The sequence below is a fragment of the Tursiops truncatus genome, chromosome 5 (assembly GCF_011762595.2).
Source record: "Tursiops truncatus isolate mTurTru1 chromosome 5, mTurTru1.mat.Y, whole genome shotgun sequence".
NCBI lineage: Eukaryota > Metazoa > Chordata > Mammalia > Artiodactyla > Delphinidae > Tursiops > Tursiops truncatus.
Window position 1 is genome coordinate 21,641,989 of NC_047038.1, and position 15,875 is coordinate 21,657,863.

The 15,875-nt window shown below is 39.8% G+C and overlaps 1 protein-coding gene across 3 annotated transcripts in view; it reads left to right on the forward strand.

Moving 5' to 3' along the window:
- The window catches only part of PDE5A (phosphodiesterase 5A), a 135,155-nt gene that overhangs the window by 606 nt on the left and 118,674 nt on the right, over nt 1–15,875 (forward strand). The window contains exon 1 of one of the 3 annotated variants that reach the window (XM_019927875.3): nt 143–368. The exons of 1 other annotated variant lie outside the window; for it this stretch is intronic. Coding sequence is in view for 1 of the 2 variants with exons in the window: in XM_073804682.1 (XP_073660783.1) it covers nt 1,247–1,272 (26 nt within the window). In the remaining variant the exon portion in view is untranslated. Of the gene's footprint in view, nt 1–142; nt 369–697; nt 1,273–15,875 lie in introns of those variants that run through there. One more of the 3 variants, XM_073804682.1, reaches the window with a different exon arrangement.

The following is a 15,875-nucleotide window of genomic DNA, read 5'->3' on the forward strand; positions in this document are numbered from 1 at the left end:
ATGAACGTGCCGACTCCCCCCCCCCGCCACACACACACACACACACACACACACAGACACACACACACACACACACGCTGGCAGCCCCGGTATTCCCTGGGAGCAAGATTATTTTCATATATCTGCGCTCACAGGCCTTCCTCTAGCCCTTCTCTAGCCTCCTGGTTCCCCTAAAAATCCTTAGCGAAACCAAAACAGTTTTAAAGCCCCTTCCCTGCAGCTCCGGAAGCACCATTTCCAACGCGTTCCCTGTGGCTCCGCTCCTCCCCCGTCTCTCTTCGCCCCGGCCCTGGCGGGGCGGGGAAGCCAGGGTAGGGGCGAGACCACGAAGAAGCCCAAAGGCAGCAACATGCCGGAACCTTCCCAAAGTGAGTGCTGTCGCCTTTTGCTCCCTTCCAGTCCCCTGGTTGTTTCGCGCTCCCCTTTTCCTTCGCTTTTGCGCGCAAGGCGGCGCCGCCGAACGGGCTCCGCGGAGGGGTTCGTGGCGTGCACACAAAGGGCGGTGGGGAGGCGCGGCGGTAAGCGGACCCCGGCGGGTGACAGGTCCCGCGGCCCGAGGCGACCCCAGAGGCCAGCTCTTCCTGGTCCGGAGCCAAGCGCTGGGGCGCCTGCTGCGGAGGGCGGGGAGGAGGGAGCCTGTCCTTTGGGAGGCGGGGTCCTGTCCTTCGGGAGGCGGCTGCGCAGCGAGCAGTCGGGGCGCGCGTGGGAAACGTTCGCGGGAGACTTAGAGAGGAATTGAGGCTGAAGCCGAGGGGCTAGGAGGGTGGAACGGAGAGTGCGTGGCAGGCTGGTGCCCCGAAGCCGGAGGAGTTGGTGCGAAGCCGGGGCGCGGGCAAGGCTGCTGCGCTCGGACTCGGGCTGACTCCCAGACGCACCCCTTTGGAGAAGGGGCCCGAACCTCGCCGTCGCCGGCTCCCGGCAGCGGCCTTCGGGCAGCTGACGCTGGCCGCCTCGCCGGGAGGGAGACGCACGCGGGGCGGTGATGGTGAAAGGGCCGGCCGGGGCTGGGCGCTGGGCTCCCACTCGCCGGCGCACCGCTGCGACTCGGCCGGGCGTTCCCAGCCAGGGGCCGGTGCAGCGCGGGGCGAACGGGCGGCCGCGGGCGGTGGCGCGACCGCGGGGGCGGTAGGGGAGCCGGCTTCGAGTTACCGTCCTCACCTGGGCACGTCGTCGCCCCCCGGCGCCTCCTGGAGTCCAGGGTCCGTCGAGGCCGCCTGATCTGCACCTCCAACTCATCACGTTTGCTATGTTGCCTTTTGGGGACAAAACAAGGTACTTCCTTCAGCATCTCCCCGTCTTTCCCACTTTCCCCGGGGGCGCGGTGGGTGCCGGGTGCTGGGGGGTGGCACCCGGGTCACACCGGCGGGCGACGCTTCACTGAAAATGGACTCTATGAGATTTTTGTCTTCCTTTACTTTCCCGTGGATGTAATACTTTGAGGTCTTAGATGGGGCTCTTTTTAACTCTACGTCTTCTAACGAACGTTCGGAGTTGGTGTCGATTTGATCACTTTCGGAGGTTTTTAATAAGAGGCGGTGGCTTCGGCGCAAATCTTATCTCTTCTGTTTAATTACTCCGCCCTCCTTTTAAAATCCTGTTCGCCGCTTTCGCCTTCTATCAAAATCCTAAATCTGGAGCGACCAGAGGATAAACCCTGAATGGAAAGTGGTTTCTTTTCGAAGAGGACTTTTCTGCGAGTTTGGAGTGAGGCACTAAGACCATCTAGGTCTGGAAGTATCGATTTCTGGGAGCCAACAGTTTTTAGAGGTCACCTCCTCCTAGGCCATCTGTCCCCGGTTTGCTTTCACCCTTGCACACTTCCACTCTTCCGCCCTTAATGAACTATAGCGCATAGAATGGGGAATGGGCAGGAGAACTGGGCTGATATTTTAAATGTGTAGGGGGATGTTCTTTAGAGATGTTCTTCAGGCAGATTATTAAGAAAGAACAAAATTACTTATTTTAAAATTAGCGTAAATGTCCTTTGTCTCCCGCCCCCCCTTTTAAAGACATAAACTTGGGATTGTTTGGCGGTAGGTTTTAACTCATACGTAAAAACACTTCACTTTGAGAGCCTGCCAAAACTTTGAGTTACTTTTTTTTGGAAAATAAATTGAGTGAGTTAAGTTACATTTCTTTTCACATTACTTTTTTTCCCAAGTAGCATAGGATTAAAATCCCAGTTCTCAAAAGTACACTGCTTAGTGTAAAATTTAGACCTTCAGTTAGGGTTTTTATATTACAGTTGATGTTGACAAGAGGCTGAGCCCTTTCTGTGATATATATGTGTGTGTATACAATCTTGAGAGAAGAGTTTATGCTGAGTGTAAGCCGGAAAATGAAAGTGTAAGACATTCAAGAGTAGGGCAGGCTCTCAATTTTAGGAGTTACAAGGCGCTGAAAGTTGTCAGTGTGAAGAATATAATCTAAGTCTTATCCGTAGCCAGAGGTTTTTTCAAGAAACAGTATTCCAGTTTGGGCTTATATTTGATGGCATTAACCGGAAACTTAAAATAAGAATCAGAGATTGGGCACTAGTTGATTATAAAAACGCCAACCTGCTGAACACGGTGTGATTCACATGGTTGTGGTCAAATCTTATTACAGACACCTTAACTTTACAGGTAAGTCGTTTGTTTGTTTGTTTGTTTGCTTTAACAAGAAGATCACATTACTTTGCTTTTTTCCCTTTTGTTACACAATGTAAAAAATGAATACTGTATGTGATTCAGGAAACCCATGCAACAGAATAGCTCTGTAGAGGCATTTGGCGAGTTTTAAGATTTTAAATAAATTTGAACTCACTGAGATTGGCCATCTGTGCCTGTAAACAATCTCATTGATAGAACTATTTCTACCTTATTTGATTTAATTGTTGTTTGACATTCATGCATGCTTCTCTATTCTCTCCCCAGACTGAATGGTCTGCACTCAATAGTAATCACTGAATAGAAGGAAGGTTCTGGCACTAAATTCTCAATTAAACACCTGTGAATTTTGGTTGACCTTGAAAGCAGTTATTGCTGCTGTATTACATTGTTTCCTATAATTATCTGCAAATACAGAGCTAAGCACCTCCTTAAAAGCTATAGCTTGCAGCACACAAATAGATGCTTTTCAGCAATCAAAACCTGTTTAAGTGAATTTTGAGAGTGTCAGTTGAACGATTCATAACATAATCTATAGGCATAAAAATTACTTGGAGACTAGTAACTAAAACCTATGGAAAACCTCCACCCTTGCTATCATAGAAAACTTTGCAGTCCTACGAGTTTGAGATGCTGCGTTCATTAAGGGCTTTAATGCTTGTGCATTCACAGATGAAGCCTTTCTGGTGCTAATGCCACTTTAACAGCTGTTGTTATTCTTGACAGCTTATTAGAATAACTTACCTTTCATTAGTTACTAATCAGCTCTGTGATTGTGCACGATGTTTTAGATCATTTAGAATTGTAGGGGTAATATGATTGACTTTTTATTGCTTTTTTTGGTACTAGACAAAAGCTTGAGAATATTTGGCATATACTGGAAATAGGAGATACTAAGTGAGGACAACTTTTTATGACCACTTGGATCAAAGTCCAGAAACAGAAGTTTTACACTCGCATGTAGTTTTCTATGATAGACCTTTTATTTGACACTGCAAAGCTGTGGTGAATTAGTTGATGTTCCAGGTCCTGAGTTTGGGATTCTTTCTTTCTTTCTCTCTTTCTTTCTTTCTCTCTTTTCTTTCTTTCTTTCTTTTCTTTCTTTCTTTTTTCTTTCTTTCTTTCTTTCTTTCTTTCTTTCTTTCTTTCTTTCTTTCTGTCTTTTCTTTTTTCTCATCTCTAAAAGCTGTAACTTTTTTTGCAAGATATTATCTTAAAGTCAGATGATAGGTGTAAAATAAATATTGCTATTCAATCTTAAAAATGATTGTTTCTATGATCATATAGGAATATAAACTCACAATGTTCAGACACATTTTGTTAAGCATATTTTGTTAAGCAGTCACTAGTGTTGAAGATAATAAAATCCTGTGGGTATTGACTCAGTCTGGCTTTGATATTATTTCCGATATTTTCATCATGGTAATTCTGGTGTAATAATGTCCTTTTATCCTTGTATTGCTTATAACCAGGGTCCTTATAGCTAGCTCGAAGGTACCTTTTAGTGCCCTAAAAGTACTCATGTGGATTGAATTTGGATAGGATTGAATCTGGAAGAATCCGTATGAGCCCCTGAAATGATGTTTCTCATTGCTCTTCTATCACTCGTGTTCTCAAGGTTTCATATTCAGTTCCATTTTTAAAGCCCCCAATACAAGATCATGATTCCTAAAACTGTGGTACAACTAATGCATTGCAATTAGTCATTCAAAATAAATCTGTTTGCTTAGTATAACACTTAAATAGGCTTGTGGTACAGTTCAGTAGCTTTTTTTTTCAGTTTGTGATCTGAAGATCTATTGGAATTGCCAATATTTTCTTAATATCGTCTTCAGTACCTAAAGATGAGCAGTTTTTAGCATTTTGATTATGTTGTACAACAAAATTTCCTTTTTAAATAGTTCCACCTAAAGAAATGACTTGAGTCTGGTCTCTGATATCATTTCTTTTAAAATATTTGAAAGGGCTTTCAAATTGTATGGGTAAAGTTTGTACCTTCACCCTTATCTGATTACAGAGAGTAGTATGTCTTACTAAGTTGCTTCCCTTCCTCTATATTTGAAAATGTGAATTAACTTAAAACTGATTGAACTTCCTGCTACATTTTAATAATGCTTGGAAAAGAGTTCTTTCATACTTGAAAAGGCTTAAAAAAAAAGTGCTTGGTATTTATTAGTTTGTCCCCCAAATATTTTTCAAACTAACAGTTTATTAAACCTGTAACTGTTGTGTTGAGTTAGATCTTTTTCTTTGTTCTCAGGGCTAATTGTAGGATAAAAACTCATCTTAGGATAAAAGCCTTTGGTAAGGACTGCAGGGCAGTTAAATAAATCACTGAGTTGATTGATATTGGAGGGTTGAAAATGACTAATTTTTGAGTTTAGAATGCAGACTAGCTACTGTCTTTGCAGGACTTCTTATGAGATTACTTTAGCTGGACAGATGTAGATTCAGTTGACCAATGTTATAACTGATTGATGTGGCCTTGGAAATATCTGTTAAATCAGGTTCTCAGTAAAAAAAAAAAAAAAAAAAAAGTGCCTGTGAATTACAACATAAGAATAAAAATTGAAGAAAGTCTTTCCACTTGAGTCATTCATTTGATATTTAGTTCTGTAATCTTATTTACCGACTTGGTATTCTCACTTTATTTTGAATCATAGTTTTTTTCATGGTGTGAGTGCTTTATTCATTTTCTCTAACTGGTAGGAATTTAAACTTATTGCCAACTAAATATTTAAGGCAGGTAAAGAAAACTGAATGTTAAGTTCATAAGAGTCATTCTGATGAATATTCTAAAAAGCTTTAAAAAAGCCATATATATGGAGATACAGATATCCACGTGCCCCATTTGTAGTTTGTAGTGAACATGCTTTATGAAGTCTTAGGTGCCATTGTTAGCTTCTGTGTTCTTTGAGACCTTTCTCTTGATTCTGAATTGTAAAGTAAGATTAACAGTTTGCAAATTGTCTTCTCTGAATAATTTTGTTACTTATTATATTTTGTAATAATAAGTATACTGAGGTCATAAGAAGAGAAAAGCTGATTTTTTTTTCTTCTTAACATCTTTATTGGAGTATAATTGCTTTACAGTGGTGTGTTAGTTTCTGCTTTATAACAAAGTGAATCAGCTATACATATACAGATCCTGATTTTTTAAGCTGATGAAATAATTAAAACACACACACAGGATCTTTGAACTTTAGAGTTGGAGGAAATCATGTAGTTCAGTGTCTTTCAAATTTTTTTTTTTTTTTTTTTTTTTTTTTTGGCTCGGGCCTCTCACTGTTGTGACCTCTCCCGTTGCGGAGCGCAGGCTCAGCGGCCATGGCTCACGGGCCCAGCCGCTGCGCGGCATGTGGGATCTTTCCGGACCAGGGCACGAACCCGTGTCCCCTGCATCGGCAGGCGGACTCTCAACCACTGCGTCACCAGGGAAGCCCAAGAAAGACATTCTTATTGATCCCCAGTATCTTAGTTAAAAAGCTTTTGGTCACAAGTGACAAAAACTCAACTTGAACTCGTACATAATTAACTCACATGATTGACGTTCCTGGAGATTGGTTTGGGTGTGAAATAATCTTGTCAACATTCTTTTTGTCTGTATGTCTAGTCAGTCTGTCTTCCTTCCTTCCTTCCTTCCTTCCTTCCTTCCTTCCTTCCTTCCTCCCTCCCTCCCTCCCACCCTTCCTCCCTCCCTCCCACCCTTCCTCCCTCCATCTGTCCTTTTGGCCCTATGCTGCATTGGCTTTATTCTCCGGTAGACTTTCTTCGTGAGCTGGAAAAGTTTCTTCTTGGCAAGTTTATGTGGGTCTTAAATTTCTCACGTTTGAAAAGTACCTTCTTATCCGTATCAGCCCTCTCAAAATTATTTGGCCTTGCTTGCATCACTTGCCTGCTCTGGGCCAGTCATTGTGTCAGGAAGAATAGGGTTGTCTTACTACTTTGTTGGGGCAGGTAACGCATAGTGTGATATGTCGGGGGGGGGGGGGGGGGGAATTCCCCAAAGAAAGTGATGTGAGTGCATCCAGAAGTTCCAGATATCTGCCATACCTAGTATTGACTTTCTCTCATTTTAATGTGAGTTAAATGAGGAATTCTTAAGAGTATTAAGAGGTATAATTTAATCATAGCATTTATGCAACTGTAATACCAAAATAAATGTATAAGTTAATTATGAATAAAATGATAAAACTCTAGCCAAATGCAAATTGACAACATTCATACTTGTACAGTGAATATGGCCCTGATTGGGATGCAGGGGGGTCTGGTAAGGTCAGCTTGCCTTTGCTACAGTTGCCTTGTGATGATTCACTTCTCCCACCGGGTCTCTCATAACAATCATGAAACTTTTAGTCCTATAGCACAATACACCAGCTTTTGGTTTTTATTTGGCTTGAAAGCACATTTACATATTAAATCTACCTCTTTTATTTTCTCTTTATCCCAGAACCATTGGGCGGCAGTGTGATTGTAAATACAAATATAAACTTGACTGCTAAAATTGCAGGATAGTATTTGATTATAAGGTGGTCATCCCAGTAATTTAAAGTATACATCTTTTACTTTTTTTTTTTTGGTTTTAATTGTCATTAGTGTGAAAACGCAAAATTGAAGCATTTCCATAGACAAACTACAGAGCTTCAAAACATAATTGCTCTGGACTCTCAGGGCTTCTCATACCTCATATTGGGCCATGCCAATCTAGTCCAATCTTTCCCATCTCTAAGCTGCTAAACAAATCGGTTTACATATTTACAGCATAGATTTTGGTTATTAGGTTTTCTTTCAGATGCAAGTAAGTTTTCCTTTAAGGAACATTTTCCATACATGTGATTGTGAATGCATGGAAAATTACAAAACATTTCTCTTCCAACTCTTGGTCAAATTTGAATGTAAAACCATGTGAAGCAGTTCTGCATTTTATTTATATTTGGTCCCAGTAAGCTTCTCAGATGTTTTCATAGCTGGAGAAAACTTGGGAACACTAAATAACTTTAGACAGCATTTGTTTCTAATCCATGCCAGAAGCAAGGGAACTACTCACTGTAACATCAGAGTAGAGATTATTGGAGGAATCACTTGGAGGTGTCCCAGATAGCCCCTGTTTCATTTGATACACTGTTATAGTAGGTTAATCTTTTATTCTTCTAAACTGTTGCTTTTTTTCTTTTTTTTTTAAATTGAAGTATAGTTGATTTACAATGTTGTGTTAGTTTCAGGTTTACAGCAAAGTGATTAATCTTTTTCATATTCTTTTCCATATAGTAAACCATTGCTTCTTAAAGGGGATGCTGTTTGGCATTTGGTAGTGATACTTTTTGTTGTTGTGAGAAACTGTTCAGCGTATTGCAGGATGTTTAACATCCCTGGGCCCCAGACACTACACGTCAGGAGCACCTGATTATTGTGACACACACTTCCAAATGCCCCCAAAAGCTGACACCACTACTTGGTTGGGAGCCACTGTTCTGAACTCCTTAAAATTTACTTCAATTTATGGTTGTTAAGGGCCCCAGATAGGACAGATTTAAGCTTCAACCCCAGAACTACCTCTTTCTTAAAAGTATGACCTTTAGGTACTTTATTTGCTTTCTCTGTGAAATGGGAATAAGAGCATTTACTTCTAGGGTTCTTAAGAAATTTAAAGGAACTAATACATATTTCCTTATCTTTTATAGAGTGATTTTCAGTAGTTTACTATTTATTTTACCTTGAGAATCATCAGTACCTTAATTATAATTGCAAACTTTGAGAGTCATCCCCTTATTCTGATAAGTGGGAATTAGAACAACAGAACAGGGATTTAATAGACTTTGTGTCCTTCTCATTTTTTAGAAGAATTTTTATTAATGGTTTAAACAGAACCTTTTGTGGATTGTGTAAGGTACTGGAAAGGGAATTGGAATGGGAGTCCAGACCTCCCGACTGTGTCCCAAGCTTTGTGACTGGCCCAGGTTAATAAATCTTGGCTTTAAAATGGGAGGTAGGAGGGGGTGAGAAATCAAGGCAGAGAAATTCATAAATGAGTTTAAAAATCTCTTTCAGCTCTAAGTATTCTTGATTCTCACCAGAGGAGCAGAGTATCAACTTCTTAGATTGAATAGTTTCCTTTAAGTATTTTCCAAGTATGAGTGGTGGATCTAGGTCAAATTTTACAAACAATGCAGCTAGAACTGTGTAAAATAAGGATCCAAGAGCAGGAGAAATATCTAACATTATATTTTATGTGAGTTATTTTTATGTTTTTCCTACAGATAAAGCACATTTCCATATAAATTATCAACCATCCCTTTTTAGACAGGAAACTAACACACTCTTTGTAATTCTGGTTTTAGTGTTTAATTCATATGAATGATGAAAAAAGCACTGGAGAGAAAGAGAAAGGGGTGAAGTTTTATAGGAGACTTAAAGAACACGATCAGGCGTTGTGTTTTGTGGGCCATTCAGGGCTTGCAACTTTTTCCTCTGTTTTGTTTGAGGCACTCTGCAAATCTCCCCAAATGTTACTGTTCCTGGGTAACCTCCTTGAGACCCAGGCATCAACCTACTTACAGAATTCCCCCAAGTAAGCCCCCTTGGGTAGGAACTGAAATGGATCAACTTTAACCCCCAGATCTCTTGTAGCAGAGTGTTGAAGCATTGTTTTATCAAGTATTAAAATCATTCTCCAGTTTAGAATTATGGTTATTATGAAATATTGCTATGGTTTTTATTATAGATAATTAGTTGTATATCACATATGTTGTCAAACAGTTTTATGATATCTGTGATATTTTGAAAAAATCGTCCCCCAAATTCTATAACTTATTTTTAGAAATTAAGTTCTGAGTAGTAATAGAAAGTGATTTTTCTTAACTACATGTTCAGCTCTTAATCTTTATGTGTTATTCAGAAAATTTGTTATATGTAAGTGTGGTTATTGGTCTAGGGAGTCTATGTTTTTTCAATTCTAATTTGAGAAAATACCAACATTAAAACAATTTTTTTTTGCACAGGTGTTTCTATAGAGAAATTAGTGCTTTTAAACTAGGAGCTTAAAAAGAAATAATGGCTAACATCATTATTCTGTAGAAACCCATGAATAAATTCTTTTTATTTTTACAAAAAAATTAATTGCTTTTGAAAATATATTCCAGTTAATGTTCGATTAACTTGGGAATTCCCTGGTGGCCCAGTGTTTAGAACTCAGTGCTTTCACTGCCAAGGACCCAGGTTCAATCCCCAGTCTAGGAAGTAAGATCTTGCAGTCCATGTGGCATGGCCAAAAAAACAATGTTCAATTAACTTAAAAACAGTAACTATCACATATTAAACACTGCGTACCAGACTCTATGCCATCACTGTATAGGCATGATTTCCCTTAATTTTCTTAAGAAGCCTGTGAGGGTTAATGCCATTATCTCCATCTTATAGAGAGAGTAAATAGTGCACCTGAGGTCTTATCTTAGAAGCAGCTCCAGAGTTGAAGCCTAAGTCTGTCCCACCTAGGGCCCTTACCCACCATTTTCTACTGAAGTTCAGCATCACTGTTAATGGAAGCAATGAAAAGACTCATAGATTTAATGTCATGAGGAATTTAACTCAGGAAGAGGCTAAAGACCCTGGTCTAAAGACCCCAAATGTCTGACAATGGAAATGTGGAGCTCAGCCTTTTCCTGCAGCAGCTGCTAGGACCTGGCCGCCTGGCCTTTTGAGTGCATGCACTCATTTAGTTTTGTAGTGTGCTCTACCCACACTGAAGCACTGTCTTGGAGAATGCAGTGCTGTTAGTGCTATAAAGAAGCCTCATGAAATCAAAATGTGTTAAGTGTTATTCCTCGTGACACTGATTTTTATATTAAATCATCATTGCATGGACAGTTTGAGCTGCAAGAGTCTTCAGTAAAGTAGAATATTAAGACAGTAAACTTCTGATTGGATTCATTGTTTTAAAAGAGTTGAGATTTAAAATCCAACTCACATTTATGGTAAACTCATGACAAGTTTTTATCTTGGCTTTATTTCCTGGTGTCTAATTAATATCAATCTTTTGGGTTCGTTACTTGCTCAGTATGGGAAAGGGTTCCTTAGTGAGCGCTGAGCAGCAGCTGTGGTACCCACAAGTTTGAAACCACAGATGGTTTTCATGTTAAACTAACATGAAATCTAACATTTTAGTTAGATGGGTGCATGTTACCTGAGAGCAATAACTCCCAGCATTGATTCTGGTACCCTCCAGGGTTTCTCTAGTTATTTTAAGACATATTGTAAAAGTTTAAAAACAAAACTAAATTGAATTTACCCATTTTAAAAAGATATATAATACAACTCATTTTTGAGGTAAGCAATTTTTTGTGTAATAAAATATGGAAGGAAATAAATGACTGGAGAATAATAAAACAGATTTTGGTGAGGAGAGAAGGAATGATTTGGATGGGATGTTAAACATCAGGATCTTGTCATCGATTATAAATTCTCAGCATTAATTTTTATTGTATTTCCCTTGGCTGTGGCTTTATTTCAAGGGTCCAGGGCCTATTGTTTTTCATTAACAGCCTTGTAAAAGTTAAATCAACTCTAAGACTTCAAGAGGGCCACTCTGCTTGTGATTGCAGGACAGTTAACAAAGACTTGCTTATACATGAAAGCAGAGTCTCTAAGTTATTAGCGCTTGGAGCAGAGGGTAAAATACCTTTGTGGAACTTGCATGCATTTCATTCTTTCTGCTCAAATAGCTAGGATGTAGCTTATGGAGAGTTATGATGTAACTCTTCTATCTAGGGGGAAAACTTAGTGGGATTCTATAATAAATGACAGTCTGCAGTATCTGCTTTGGACAAGGACTTGGAATGCTCAGGATGCATGTAGCCAGCCTATTTCCAAACGCTATTAGACCCACTCGGCCTGTGGACCCATACCACCTGGAACACGACCTCTTTCCCCCTCACTTCCTCTGATTCTCTTGGCTGGACTTAATGAGGAAATGAACAGCCATTGCTCTTTACCCCAGCCCTACGTCTCCATTGGAATGAGTACTGAGGGTCTAGGAGATAGCAACATCTTAAAAATATGGAAGAGATTTTGAAATGCTTCCACATGCATTTTCTTTTCCTTTTTTAAAAACTTTATTTATCTATTTATTTATTTTTGGCTGTGTTGGGTCTTCGTTGCTGCTCGTGGGCTTTTCTCTAGTTGCGTCGAGCAGGGGCTACTCTTCATTGCGGTGTGCGGGCTTCCCATTGCGGTGGCTTCTCTTGTTGCGGAGCACAGGCTCTAGGCACGTGGGCTTTGGTAGTTGTGGCGCACAGACTCAGTAGTTGTGGCTTGCAGGCTCTAGAGCACAGGCTCAGTAGTTGTGGCGCACGTGCTTAGTTGCTCCGTGGCATGTGGGATCTTCCTGGACCAGGGCTCAAATCCATGTCCCCTGCATTGGCAGGCGGACTCTTAACCACTGCACCACCAGGGAAGCCCCACATGCATTTTATAACTTGTCTCAGACATCAACCCTGTGTGGTGAGTGAAGCAGTAAGAAGTCTTTCCCCTGTTTGAAAATGGGGAAGCTGAGGGGCAAAAGGAGATGACAGGAGTTGACCAAACTAATAATCATCACCTACTGGCCTATTGATAACATAAGAAGTTGTGGGAGTCTTCATGACCTGTTCATACAGCTGACCATTTTTATAATGAAGGACTTGTACTCTGGAGAAAACGGCCTCTAGAGAAGTTGTGATTGGTTCAGCCTCACATCTGTGTATTCTTATAGTTGGAACTAGAGTTGTTTCCTGATGGCCAGTTTGGTATTCTTGACTTTATACTGTGCTGAAGACAGTCAGTACCTTGCACTTCATGAAGAAGGTAGAACAGGCAGTATTTCCCGTATTATGTAGAGGATGAAATTGAAACTCAGAAGAAGAAAATTGTTTGCCACTGGTCACAAATCCCATTGGCAGCAAATGCTAGATAATGATTGGAATTTTGAATTTATGGCTGAAAAACACAACTTCTCGGGGTGCTTTGTAAGTCCCAAGAATTTTTAGCAATTAGTCAACCTCCGTTTTATAAGTAGATTGCAGTTTGTTTTTTTCTCTATTAAATATATGGTATGGTTTGGACAGTAAAATGAAAAGGCTTGATTTAAGGAAGAATTTTATGCCACAAATTATTAATCCAAGAGCTTTCAAAAGGTTCAGTTATCAAACACAGGATCACAATGTGGTACACAGGATCCTTTGTGCTCTTTAAACGATAAAATTAGTGTTAGTGGTTTAATAGCCTGGAGCTCATTAGTATGCTCCACAGAACCTACCTTTTCTTTGTTGTCTATCTGCCAATAATTTCAGTTGGGAAGAACAGAATATCGAACGACTAGTGTGGCCAGCTAAAATACAGGACACCCCGTACAATTTGAATTTTAGATTCTACTTATATTAAAAAATTATTCATTGTTTATCTGAAACTCAGTTTTAACTGGGTATCCAGTATTTTTATTTGCTAAATCTAGCAGCCCTGAGAATTACTCTTCTCTTGAACACATTTATTATACATTCTTTTCAGTGCATCATTTTAGGTTTATAAACCATGACCTGTTTTCAGAGAAACATAGGCATGGGATTCAGTTAGATTTTTTTTCAGGACACAATCCTTAAGAACATTTGTTCTCTGAGTCCCTTGGGGCAGTGTTTTTACCTCAGTGGTTTAGTGTGCCATCCCTTTACGATATGGATGGAAAGAATTAAGTTAGAGAATGTGTATTATAAGTGATTTTATTCTCTCTATGCCTTATGTGTTTAAATTTGATTTTTGATTCTTTCAGATGCAGCTAGACATTATGAAGTGTCTTCATGACAAACATTGGTGTTCTGGGAACTTTTATAGTCTTACAGGCTGTAAGACTGGGAATAGGAGACCTAGATTTGATTCCTGATTTTGCTGCCAGCTAGCAGAATGTGTGTGGTTCAGCCATTTAATTTAGCTGCATAATTGAGAAAGTAGGATTGCTAGTGTCTGCCTCACCAGGTTGAAATAAAATGGTGCTTTTTTTCCTTTCAGTATCACTAATGTAAATACTTTTCAAAATCTCATAGACTCAAGGAAGAGAAAGAAGGGAAAATAGAGATCCTGTCTCAGGCCATAGAGGTGATTTGCTCCAGTCAGAGCTACCAGCCAGGTTTCTTGAATCTCATCTGGTATATTTACCCTCGTATTTGACATGTCCATCTTTCCATCTTTCTTCATTCACATGCAGTTACGTATAACTTCACATGACAGCAAATACAGTACGTGTATAAATTAACTTCTGGACACAATATAAGCTTCAGTTTAGGGAGGAGAGGTCTGGGCTTGCTCACTCCTGTATCCCTGGTGCCCAGCCTAGTTAGTGCTAGTTAGTGACACTCTCAAGGACCTTCATGAGAATAATCCATTCTAGAGAAAAAAGACACTTAAAAGTGAATCCAGTTAAAAGCGAAAAATATCACTGAAAAGGTTTTGATTGGAACTTGATCTTGAAAAATGGAACCACAGGTTATGAAAGTAAGTTTACCTTATTTTGGACTTAGTAAAATTTAGATTATAATGAAAACTCCAAGCTAATTTGTAAAATACACAATTTTCTGGCAAGACTATGCCATAAACCAATATCTTTACTTCTTATCTGACATTTGCAGCAGGATCATAGAGTCTTTTTCCCCAAATATAGGTTTTTAAAATTAATATTTGAAGATGTCATCAGTTCTTCCAGCAGCCCTTCTTAATCTAGAATGCAGTTATTTGAATAGAATTCTCTTTTCAGGTATTTGTTATGTCATGATCCTTGCTGTTTTTTTAATTTTTTGATTGTTAGCAGTTTTTTTTATTGAGCTTAACCTTAATTATCAGTGGCTTTATGTAATATTAGAATAGTTCTCCAACATCACTTTGGTTTACTTCTAGAAATTCTGTATCTTACATAAGAGTTTAAATTTCAGTCTGCAGGTGATTTGTATTTGCAGAGATTGAAGTATTAAAAAACAATCAACAGGAAATGATAGATATTAGTCTTAGGAAGGACGGCCCACTTCATACAGCCACATAGGTCATGCACTGCAAAACGTCAAGGGATGCCTGAAGGGAGAGAGGTGTGAGAGATGATTTAATTTTATTTACGGTTGGTTTATAAGTGATTGTTTTGATGTTATGATAACATATGTTTTCCATACACAGGGATATATCTACAGGGACTCAGATAATAATGTGGTCATGAGAAAACCCTTTCCCCCATTACTGGTGATTAATAAAAATTGTTGATTGAATCACTGGATATACCAGGTCTACTGTTCCTGTGTCATTTAATACTGAGTTCATCTCTCCAAGAGAATATCTAGAAATACAACACTTGTGAGACTATTAAATATAATAATACAAAACACCTAACAAAGAATTTTTGGACACTGGCTCTGTTTAAGACATATGTTAGACCCTACAGGATATATGAGGGTAAATTAGCCATGGTCAGTTATGAGGCTTACATCCAAGGGGTGATGAACGTTAATAGCTAAAACACAATGTTGATTTTCTGTAACAAATATATCAGCATTCACATTTTCAAAAGACTGTTGTCCCTTTTAATGCAGGTGATTTAGGAGTCGTCATTTATTTATTCATTCACTTCACTCAAATATTTATCAAGGACTCAGTATGTGACAGGCGTTTTCTAAGTACAGGAATGCAGTCGTGAAGAAGACAGACAAGTACGAAATTTACATCTCATCGGAGGAGGCAATAAACCAACAGATTAATAAACCAGAATAGATGATAGTAAGAATTCAGATAGTGTGGGGGGAGAACATAACGTGTCGGCACCACCTGAGGTGGAGTGATCAGGGAAGACCTGTCTGCACAGGAGATGGAAGCTGTGATCAACAAGGTGCAGATGAGGAGAGCTTTCCAGACTGGGAGCAGTCTGACGTGCTTAAGGAACGTCAGGGAGGCATGGGTGAGAGGGACTATGGTAAGGGATTGAAAGAGTTTGAGTTTTATTCTTGATTCAGTGAGAAGCCAAGTAGGGTAGTTAAGATGTTAAGGTTTACTTTGTTCGAAGATGACTCTGGCTACTGTGTGGAGAGTGGATTGAAGGGAGGCTAGTATAATATCAGAGAGACCAGTTAAGGGGCTGTGGCCGCAGTCCGAGGTGAGAGATGGTGGGGTTTGGACCAGGGAAGTGGTACAAGAGATAGAAATGAGCAGATTGGACTATAGGGTTTTAGA